The sequence below is a fragment of the Schistocerca gregaria genome, chromosome 5 (assembly GCF_023897955.1).
Source record: "Schistocerca gregaria isolate iqSchGreg1 chromosome 5, iqSchGreg1.2, whole genome shotgun sequence".
NCBI lineage: Eukaryota > Metazoa > Arthropoda > Insecta > Orthoptera > Acrididae > Schistocerca > Schistocerca gregaria.
Genome location: NC_064924.1, coordinates 637941723 through 637953856, shown reverse-complemented (window position 1 = coordinate 637953856; position 12134 = coordinate 637941723). Strand labels below are relative to the sequence as shown.

At 37.1% G+C, this 12134-nt stretch overlaps 1 protein-coding gene across 3 annotated transcripts in view; it reads left to right on the top strand.

Annotated features, from left to right (window-relative positions):
* Positions 1 to 7425: 7425 nt before the first annotated feature.
* The window catches only part of LOC126272429 (homer protein homolog 2), an 807523-nt gene continuing 802814 nt past the window's right edge, over positions 7426 to 12134 (top strand). The window contains exon 1 of one of the 3 annotated variants that reach the window (XM_049975295.1): positions 7426 to 7562. In XM_049975295.1, coding sequence (XP_049831252.1) covers positions 7537 to 7562 — 26 coding nt within the window. In that variant the 5' untranslated portion in view covers positions 7426 to 7536. The remainder of the gene's footprint in view (positions 7563 to 12134) is intronic. The other 2 variants (XM_049975297.1, XM_049975288.1) reach the window with 2 other exon arrangements.

Below are 12134 nucleotides of genomic sequence, written 5' to 3'. Positions count from 1 at the left end.
TATTGAAGTTATGCCATGCGCTGACGATTATTAACAATGAATATTTTATTGTTGGCTATGCAGAGAGATGACAAGAGGTACAAAGGAGAGAGGAGAATAAAGATGTTAGTATGTAAGGAATATAATTTAGTAATGGTTTATTTTGATAACAGGTGACACCGTGCAGCGCAGCACAACGGATGGAGAAACCACATTAAATTGCTTACTATATGTACATTGCTATTCGAAAATTTTTTTCTGCATTGAACATGATATCTTTTACATCAGATACATACATAGGAAAAACAAATCACACCAAATGTCAGCATACCGAATCGCACTCTTCGTAAAATACAAATGTTTTCTCTTAAATAACAATGACGATGTGTGTTACATAACTCAAACATAATATATAGTAGACTGACAATATGACTCGTAACTGACGAACACATTACCGAACATACTGAAGTCACAGAAAGGGACATATTTTGTCAAAATGTACTTCCATATTTCAAAAACTGTGAATTCACAAGCTGTGAAGTAATATAACAGTGTCTTTAAGTAAATAATTACATAGAGTCACAGAAAGTGACACAGTTTGTATAATGGTACTTGACTAATTTATTTAAAATGTTGATGACTAAATGTACTACTAAATTCCACTTGCAGCAATGTTTGTTTATGTTACTGACTGTCAGGTGATGTAATATGTATTGTAGGCTGAATTCGCTACAGATGGAAAATGTGCTTTTTTATGTAGTTGTTTAAAACTATAAACTTTTTCTACAATCACACAAGGTGACATATTTTGTCCTTTTAAAGGTAAAATAAATAATGTTATGAGAACAGAGGAAAGAGATGATGTAAAATGTAGTAATAAAGGTATCAATCATACCTGTGAACATTTTGACAAAATGATTATACCTGTACCTTAATTCCTGTGCATCCCCCATGGTTATGGAGCACAAACAAAGTGAATAGTGACCCACGTTACTTCAATCTACGATGTTTTCTATGAGGTTTCAGCATACCAAGATGCACACCACCACTACTAATGGACAATTGGAGTTGGAACTTGTACCTGATGTAGCTGCAGCAACTCAGGCAATTCGATGGTTAACTTAGTGTTTGCTTACACTAAAACAATGGATAAAAGAGACGACAGAATCACAAGGCGAAACCTGGTGTTGTGCTATGTGAGGGAAAGAAATGGAGTTTTGAGTGCATTCAAGACAGTTGCCAGTCCTTTGACCAAGCTATCCAATTCCTTTTTTTCCCCTTCCTTGAATATGGTACTAATAGATGCCAATTTTACAAAAAAATTATAGTGAAACATAAACTATGTTCTATTTTTTGCCATCAATTACTATTAGAGATATAAATAACTTTTACCACCCAACTTACACTTACAACTTACTGACACACATTATTTGTATATTTTGATGTATATTCTTTTGAATATTCTCTTTGTTAGACTTAGGAAAACAAATTCTTATGACAGTATATGTATGTGCTTTGTTGAAAGAAATATTCTATCTTTATCTTACTTATTACTACACATATTCCTATAATCAAATTTTCTCCTTATGTCAAGTCCAAATGACTTAATGACGTAGGAACATTTTAAGGAAATCCAGTGGAGGGTTATGTAAGAGATGTATATTTCTATTGTCTATTGTCAAATCACAATTTAAGAATGATTTTTATATTTTATTAATAAGATTAAGTAGGAATAATTAATATCTGTCATGTTGGAAATAATTGTGGTAGCAGGGAATGTCTGCACCAAAGTATTGTTGACAAGAGAGACTGCAAATTGATACAATTTTAAAAAGGGAGGGAGAGACCACGTATGGATACATTTTAAGACAAGAGTGGGAAAGACCACGCATTGATACATTTTGTAATGGTAGCAGGAACTGTCTGCACCAGAAAGCATTTTTGGCAGGAGAGACCGCACTTTAGCGTTCATAGGAGTCAGTAGTAAGCGAGAGGTGAAGCGCGTCGGTAGCAGGTCTGAAGCGAGAGGTTGAGAGGAGCGGTGTGCCTGCCAGCCACTAGCTGTGATTTACAACCGATTATAAACGGATGTACAGAGACATCAACGAATTATTATCATCAGAGGAACTAATATTATTGAATTATTTTCATTGCAAAACTCAAGACTAGTGAAGGTATATTTCCGCAATGCTAGTTGTAAGATTATTGTAAAAAGTAAGTCCCATTTGAACTTTTGTAACAGCATTTCATTAGCAACAGTAAATATTTGAAGCGTTTTCAGAATATAATTAATTTTTGCTAGCAGTGTTGTATTTCTAATTATAATCAATCCCAAAAACCATCAACGTAAAACTTTGCAAAATTCTATTGTTGTCAAGAAAAAGGTTAACTATGAATTATGTAACTTCAGTCAAATTAATTAAAGAATAACGTCAGCTTTGCTATTAAAGAAGTACATCAGCTTTGGTAATAAATACAGCCACTTATTAGGAAAGCCCACCAGCAGCTAATAGAGTATAGTAAAACAGAGTACGTATATTCATGTCGCAGTTCGATGTAGCAATCAGATGGCGATCCAGTCACAGTAAAAAAGGTAAAGAACAGTTTTGGGTTATTGCAGATAATGACTGAGGGCCACGACGACGACACATTCTATGTTTCGTCGAAATAATCAGAAAATCACTTTTAATAAGCAACAATTAAATTTGTTTGCGAATATAGAGAAAGAGAATAAATTTTAAAGGGAAGATTTCATTTGTTGTTACTAAGCAATAGAAAGAAATCCTAAGGAAAGGTTTCATAGTTTATTGTAAAAGGGGAGGTTCTCATTAACAAAAGAGATATAGAGGAGACGGGAAAGTTTCAGTATACATTATTACTGTTAACTTTAATAAAGACATTATTTTTCAGTTCAACTCATTCAGCTACAGTTAAAAACAAGGGTTTTTCAGGGCACCAGTTTTGATATAGAAATACATTCCAGGAAAAGAAGTTGTCCAGGAGTAATGATTTTAGGTTATATTTAAAACTTGCTCTGCTACCTTTCAGACATTTTATGTTATTGAGCAAAGGATAAAAATTTTTTGTTGCTGTATGTTGAACTTCTTCGTGAGCCACTGACTACTTTAATAATCAATAGTGTTAAAGGTACAGATATCACTGTTCTCAATTTATGATGGTATGTACATGAAGAATTTTGTTAGCGAATATACATATTGTGATGGTGCTGTTAAAACTCGTAACTCCTTGAAGAGGTTCCATCATGAAACCTTTAAGTTAACACGTCATTGTATTCTTACTACTCACGTTTGTGCCATCAATACTTCCTTCCTAAATGTGAGTTGCTTCAGCAAATTATTTCATGAACATAACTAGGTTGAAATATGCAGAATGTCTCAGGAGGTAGAGTTGTGTGTTTCCAAGAGTAGCAGTCATACAAAGAGCAGAAGTAGCTGAACCTTATTGTTTGAAAACCTCTGTAATTTCCTTCTTTCAGTTCAAGTTTTCATCAATATATAGACTCTACAATTTGGAGCATTCTACCATACTTAATCACTCCTACTCGCATGCTACATCAGTTGTTGGTGTCACTCTTTGTTCAACAAAAATGAATATAGAATGTTTTCTCAAAATTTAGAGAGAGTATATTTTCAGAGAACTACTCAATAATTCTTTGAAAACATTGTTTACAATCTCTTCTGTGGCTCTCTCTCTATGGGATTCATTATAACAGTATTACCATCTGTAAAAAGTACCAATCCTGCTTGTTGAATTTTAAGTGGAAAGTCATTCACATATGCAAGGAATACTAGAGGACCCAAAACTGAACCATGTGGGAGACCCTTTGTGATTTTGTTTTTCACAGTCACTAAAACTTTCTATCCATCCACCACTGTTTGGATTATTCTGCACAACTTTCTGCACTGGGTTTGTTAAATATGATTAGAATAACTTTGGTGTAAAGCCATGATTCTACAATACTTGAGTTTTGCTAAAAGTGTAGCATGTTCTACACACTCAAAAACCTTTGAAACATCACAAAAATCACTGACTGGTGACAGGTTATTACTTAAGGCTTCTAATATTTAATGAGTGAACTTATAAATAGCGTTCTCAGTTGAGTAATCCTTCTGGAATCTAAACTATGACATGCTGTTTAAGTTGTTTCTGCATAAATGTGAGACAGGTCTTGACCCCTTTTTTGAAAACGATAAGTGTAAGGAAATTAGACGATAATTACTTAAGTCTCTCTTGTCATCACTCTTACGAGAAGGTCTAAAAATTGCATATTTTAATCTCTCTGGAAAAATTCCCTGTGCCATTGATGCATTATGTATATTACTAAGAACATTACTTGTTGAGATAGAACAGCTCCTTTTATCATTAGAAAGAAATAATAGGAAAGCAAAAGAAGTGTATATAATGATAAAATTAACAGATTGAAATGCATGTTACCACACATGCCATGACGTATTTGAATACACACAACTTTGATAGCCTTTAAACTGTTTGCTTTTATTTTTAGATGACCAGTTTCGAAGAAATCACGTTCAGACTTTATATTCCATGAGAACTGTAGGAACCATTGGCATGGAGGAGGTCTATCTGTACAGGTGTGGAGAACATTGCATTCTATTTGTTAAGTATGTGTAAAGCCATCGACTCCACAAAACTTGAATTTTTCTATGATGGACCTGCTGCATGACAACGGTTCCTATAGTCAATTTAGAAGTCTATAGAAGTCTGTTTTAGAAGTCTATTGTCTCTTATGAGATCGAAACCGATGATCTAAAAATAAAAATAGCAACTTAAATATGATCACGACTGCGTATTGAAATAATTATAATACCATAAAGACCACTGGTACTTGGAATGTTGCAAAAAATTTCATACATCCCATCGTTTGACAATGATAGCTTTGCCTATGATAGCTTTACTGAGGCCTTCTGCTACCGCTTTGACTCCACTTGCCACATTAGAGTCGCAAAAGCTAAACATATAAAAATATTACAAAACATCTGAATAAGTAGTAATATCACTGAAGGAAGTGGAAAATTAAAATTATTCTTTACTGCAATGCTGGATGATGTAAAAAAAATCTCAAGTTAACAGAAACCTTAAATTTATCCTCAGTACTGTAAAGATATACTAAATGAGGTAGGAGAACTACGTGGAAAGCGAACTTCATGCATCACTCAGTTTTACTGCTGATGCCTGGGCGATGATAAACAGCCTTAGAAGATGCAGAGACAAAGCTTGCATGGACTTTATTGTTAACCACAATGGGCTGTAACAAGTTGAAAATGCAAACAAATTCAATAATTGTAATTTTGCGTTTATTGTCCTTCCACTTACAAATGTTAACTTTATATTTCCTTCCCTCAGTTGAGCGTTTTTACCCTTTGTACTTTACCGCAAAATTCAGTGCAACACTCGTGATGCCTTCACGTTCAACATTGTTTGCTGCAACAAAAAACCTTATGGTTCAACAGTAGTATCAAAAATAATTCGAGGCAGAAACAATTTAACCAGCAGGATGTCAGATACATCGATGTTCCAACACTAACTGACTTATGACGAAAAATTCGTTACCATATTGTTCAGACGAACGATTCAATAGATGAAGCAATTTTCAGCAAGAAACTCTTTTACCATTGAAAATGTCAGTTGTATTGGAGGAAAGAACACAGTTTGAAACATGACTTTAGCCGCATTCTTACACGCATCAAAAGCGTCGCTGCAGCTGGCAACATACTGCAGTTGCATATGCGAACTCCCAGTTTTTCGTGGCCCAACTTAGGAGACGCTACTTTTGTCATGCTTCAAAAACTTCAACTTGGCTAGAAGTATATCGAAACACGAGCATTGTGTCATAGTTAACGTGCTGTACTGCACTCAATTTCAGTGTGTTTTCATTTTATCACTAAAAAGAAATTGAGGTCAGTGGTCAGCAGGTACACATTCGATCTTCTGGAACTACAAGAAATGCAACCTATGTTTGATTTTCTGCAGCTAAGTGTGTGTGTGTGGGAGGGGTGGGGGGTGGCAATGATTGCAAACAAATTATGTATTCTACAATCTTAAAAGATTTTTGGATGAATAAATAACTAACCTTAATACAAGTAACCGAAAATGCGAGTATTATAAACTTCGTAGTTTGGGAGAGCAAGCATTGTATAAACTGTGGATTATAAGCAGGAAATACCCCCCCCCCTCCCCCCCGCGCGTGATATTTTAGCTATTGAACTAAATATTAGTTATTCAAAATGCCTCCATCAATGAATACAATAAGATTCTACAATTTTGGAAGAGTGGTGTGTGTCCAGATGATATTTACAAGCCAGCTGTTGGTTAGCTTGTCACTACAGACAGCGTTTTCGTCAAAGAGTGTTATTTCTTTTATAAATATGCTTGTAGATGCTGATTTGTACCAGTGCGAAATCTATTTTCCGGTCCAACTTTGGAGTTTCGTTTTCTTTGTATTTAACTCGTGTCATTAACTCTTGTCATAGCTATAATGTCATAACCTGCTTTATAACATTCATATCCACTCTTATGGTTTCAACTGACGCCATACTGTAAGCTGTGCAACTACATAGAATTTGTGGCATCTTGTGTGAACGAAAGCTCACGACGCCACTACAAAAAGCCACAAGCTGTGGAGCCACATTAGTTTCATGTGTGAACCTGGTTTTTCTCTCGGTCCGCAAAATGGTTAAATAACTTAAAGGAATGCACCCAGCTGCAATCCTGTAAGCTGTTTGATAAAAAATACGTTTTTCTGGTGTTATTTTGTATTTAGAAAGAAAAAGAACACACTGGATAAGATAAATAGGCTTTACATATTGCCTTATAAATATCGTTTTATGACTTTGCATGTGTATATTCAGCTAGTAAATAACATTGATTTTCAAATGTTTGGACGACTCATTTACTGCTGTTTCCATTCTCAGTAGTTTACCATATAAAATTTTACCAGGAACATCCGTTATGAAGCTTACTTTTGGCATTAATAAATATTATGGTTGCTAGTTGTATAATTCTGAAACTGTACTCCGGGTTTAAGTACCACGAATGGTGTCTCATAACCCCACTTTCACCATTTAACACTAGACTAGACGGAGTGGCGTAGTGAGGACTTCCTGTCTAGTGTGAAGTGGGAACACTCCATCATTTGACGGCGACGTCCACTTCCCTTCTGTTCCATCCTTTGCAGTTCAGTGTGAATCGGTTTCAATACTTTTGCGTAGTTTTTCCTCTGTGCGTGCATCAGTCCAGCAATCATCTCGATGTGGAACGTCAATTCGCAATTCACATTACAGCGAATACAGGCGAAATTGCCTTTACGAAAGGAGGAAAATTAAAGTGAGTATAAAGACCGCCGTTATTTTCGAGCTTCTCCCCCAATGGCTAGTGATGCAGAGAGTATATCTTTGGTTTGAAGCGCATACGTGTTTGCATCTGTGACCGCGAAGTTCTAAGACATTGGAAGAAGTGGTTCCACTGTTGAAAATGGTAGTGGCGTTTATAGTGTCTAAATTGTGTTAAACAGTGTAAATGACGACGGGAACAGACGAAATGGGGTAAGTAAGTTCACAAGAATATTGTATGCTTGTATCATAAGCGTCTGACGCTTCCAGGTGTGCGATTATGAAATCCGGACCAAGTTATCACAGGTTTTGACAGTGGCACGAGAGGTTAGCTGTAAGAACATTATGTTTTGCCGTGATACTCGGCGATGCGTGTGTTATAAGTTACGTGAGCGATCTAGCAAGCTGTCTCATGGATTGGTGTAGTGCTTTCCATTCATGATGTTGAAGTTCCTCGTCGTAATCTGGAAGAATGTCGTTCATACCAGACTTTATTGATTAGTGCAGAATGTTGACAAATCTGTTGCAACAACATATACCGGTAGTACATTTTATATTAGACGAGTGTTATCTTAATTTGAGGAACAAATTTAGTCCCGAACAAGTGTCTAGCAAGTAGTATAGATGTTGTAAGAGGGCAATAGAAGTTCTAACCCAGCCTGTCAATACCTAAACATTTTCTCCCGCCGACTATAAACAAAGTAATTCTATAGTGCTGGTTTCTCGAAAATCTGGGAAGCCTTTAACACAGAGCTCATCGGCAGAAAGTAGCGATGTTACAACGTAAATATTTGCTGTCAGAAATCAGTTGGAGCTTCAATGCTGTTTATTTTGTAGATAGTAATAAGTATTACTACTATTTTGCTACTGCAGGATGGTGAAATAACTTACTCGTATCTACGAGTAGCGATGTGCTGGCATTGGTATTGCAGATGCACCACTAAGGTAGGGGGGAAAAAAGACCCACAGTGAGTGAATCCAAGTGCAGGGAGGAGTTAAACTGTTTCGAAATATTACTAATTTAATAGAAAGTTGAGGCAGTATATACTCTAAGATAGGAATTGGCCCCCTAAGGTTTGTTATGTGAATTAGCCTACTGTTTAAAACGCACTATACAAGACGTGCAGAAAATCCATATTTATGTTGGCTACTGATCATTTATTTCTAATTTAAAAGATATGAGGGAAAATGCAGCGAATATCTTCAGCTACAACTTGTTTCATTGCGGTTAATGGAAGTTTAACAACTGTATTACAATAATCAGTTTACTAAGCATTCACTCCTAGTTTAAGAATTCGACATTCACCATTATTTCATACTGTCAAATTTATGTTTTCATATATGCTCTACTTAAGTCTCTCGCAAGGGAGAAGTGAATTTGAAGAGTGTGTGCTCAACGAAGTAAGTTTTGGATGGAACTGCCCCATGCATTCTCAGTAAAATGTTACTTCAGATAAGCATGTTTGTAGTTGCGTTATTAATTAGCTTATTCCACTAAATTAAAAAAAATTGCTCTAGGCTTAGTAATGTTTTCCTATTTAATTACTGGAGCGTCAAATTCGTGGATCGTAATTTTAATTTAAAGGTCGAATATTTATGCCAGTATTCCATGCTGCAAATTTCCCAGAGACAGCTCTCCACTAACTACATTTACTTTTTGTTTTGAAAGAGGGTCATTTTTGAAGTTTATTACCAATTATTCGCAGTGATTGTGTAGGACTAATGCAATAAATGTTCCAGGATGCAGTTGATATGCTATTTTGAGACATGAAAGTAATTTTTCCTGATAATCCTTGTCAGACCACAAAATTATGGCTTGACGTACAGAACCTCAGTTTAAAAACGTTGCATAGAAAATTGTTGCGGTGGAAGGAATAAAGTTTCACTTACATTGTTAGACGTTTCATTGTAATTTGTGAGAAGGACCAGTGTTTCTGTAAATGGGGGTAGTTTCTGATTTCTATTTGCTTTAAGTAATTGAATGAATACAAATTGCCGAAGTAGCCGGTTTTTGTTTTCCCATTTTCTTTAACACGTTCTGCCTCAGGTTGTAAGTCCTGAAGCACTTTTACAAATACCGCAGGTTTCCAAGGCCAGTGCGTAACACGATTCATTGGGACTTGTAACTGTAGATTTAGTCAAAACGTGATATGTTCCGTTAAGTTCAAGAAATTTTGGCACTTACAGCCGTGTAAATGTAGAACGCGAAGTTCCTTGCTAGAACAGTGAGAAAATATATTTTAATGATTTTTTAGTCATGTTTAGAACTTTTAAACTAGGAAACGTGGCATTTCTTTTGTAGTGAAAAACGACGGTAGCGAACGTGTGTACTTGGAATTACGCCCCTTTACGAACTTTTACAAAACATTTGTCGTGTTCTGCGTTGACTTCTGTCTCGGAGCACGTTCGTACGACAGGCCGCGGTCGGTGGTCTCGTGGTTCTAGGCGCGCAGTCCGGAGCCGTGCGACTGCTACGGTCGCCAAGTTCGAATCTTGCCTCGGGCATGGATGTGTGCGATGTCCTTAAGTTAGTTAGGTTTAAGTAGTTCTAAGTTCTAGGGGACTGATGACGACAGCAGTTGAGTCCCATAGTACTCAGAGCCATTATGGACCACGTTCGTACGCCCGTGAAATTTCATTTCATTAGTTTTAATTCCGTTGTTCAACTAACAAGCATGGACTTATCGTAATATAATGAAAATAAACGCCTCAAAGTCCATACAAACAGAACGTGAGGCTATGACAGGTGATCGGCCGTGCTATTTGACTCTCAGCATTTGCCAGAGTGATTTAAAAAACAAAACCGAAATCAGGACAAAGTAAAAACTCAATCCTCACGAACATGTCATCTTTGCACTGTCTCCTTATATTGTACAATGTTCTTTTTTATACACGGTATGCACAAAGTAAGCTATGTTAACGGATAGCTAGCAGTCGTAGAGAGGTTGCAAAATTCTGCCTCCCTAAGGTAAGACTGCTCGGTGGCAAAACGTTGGCAGTTCCGCGTTCACACCTGTGCGCCATGCGGCTAGTCGCCGTGAGGCTGTGCTTGGCCCAGACGCAAGTAGACAGTCCTCGCATGCGACTTTTCACCAGTGCTTGCCTCTCCGTGCAACGCCTCGATGTGCCTAGTGCGCGTGGAAAGTCGCACAGATGTAAACATATTTTTACAGGTAGAGTTCTGCGTGATTACTGCACCTTGAACCGTAATGACAAGGACCACGTCAGGCCACATGGGAGAAGTTCAGTCAAGCGATTGGAACAAGGCGAAAGGAAATAAAATGTCGACACGGTGGAATATACAGTTAGTGTCTGAAAGGCGTAAACAGTAGTTAGAAAATTCTCCTCGTGGATCTCGCTACGATCTGGCAGTTGTCTGTGGACACAAATTAAAATTAGACTTCTAGGATGAATAGAAATTCATAATTTACTTATTGGGGTGTGGATAGCGAAAGGCAACTACACAAAAAGTGAGATTCACAATAATTTATGTGAAAAAAGTTGAGATGCAACAGTGTTTCCAGTTTACGTTTAACTGTGAATCCCACTAACTGGTTGCATCGATCCGTTCAGAGATCGAAAAAATGAAAGAACGTACCACCTTCGACGTTTACATTTATAGTAAGACACGCCGGTGGCCAAACCAAACTTCGGGTGCGGTATTGCTTTACATTTACGCAATTACGATACTCTTTAACCGATGCTGTATAGTTAGTGTTACGTGGGCCGGCGGTTGTGCCGGTGCAAGACTGCAATTTAAAATTACGGGACTGGATCTCCTGTCATTTTTTGTACTTCCATGCACTTAACGTGAATTTTATCTAAGTCAGTACTTCGCCAAAACGAGGAAATAGTTGTTTCAGGGTTTGTATTCTATATATATGTCAATTCCTATTTCACTGGCTGAGTAGAGTAGTAAACAAGGGCACCGTGTTCTGTAGAAATGGTTTAGTTATGCAAACTTCTCGATGACAACTTTGCTTAAGTCTCAACAAATAGTTACCTTTCTGCCATAGGTATTTGTAGTTGCTACATGTGAATACAAAAAATTTCTTCATGTACAATATGTAATTCACAAAACATTTTAAAGTGGGTTTTCTTCCCACACCAATAATGTGTGAAGGGTGGGAAGAATGTTTAAATGCTTAAGTGTGCTGAAATAAGTGTGTGTGCTTTTGGCTATTTGGATTCTATCTTCAAGTCTGCCTATCCAGGTTATAAACAATTGTGTGATTGTCGTGGGAACAAAATTTTGACCATTTTTGCTGCTCTCCTCATATTTGACCATTATTCTAGAATGGTTGGTGTAAATGATTTGTAATGTTACTTTGAGCCCATTGGTCCCTGTAATGCTTGGCAGTCTGTAATTACCTCTGCTTTGATATAATGCAACCTTTATCTTGCTGCTTATGTTACTGCAATTTGTCCCCACCTTTCAGTTGATGGGTCTGTGGCTGCTGACAGAAAACAAAAGGTCATATGCACAAATGTAGTGAGCTCACACAACAGAACTGACAAAAGTAGCTGCAGATTGTCACACAAGCCACCTTGTGATGTTGGGTAGGGTCTCTCATATACCACCATCATTTACCCCTTCTGGCCCCCAGCGAGCTCACAAGTCTTCTATGAGTATGTTGGTACAATTGCATAGGATCCTAGGCCATTGCTGTACTTCCTTTCCTGCACTGCAAGTTTACTTCTCTGGCTATATCTTTTCTCTGACTGTCTAGGACATTCCCTGCTGACAACCTAGATCACTCTTACGACATATAGGGGCTCTCCCAC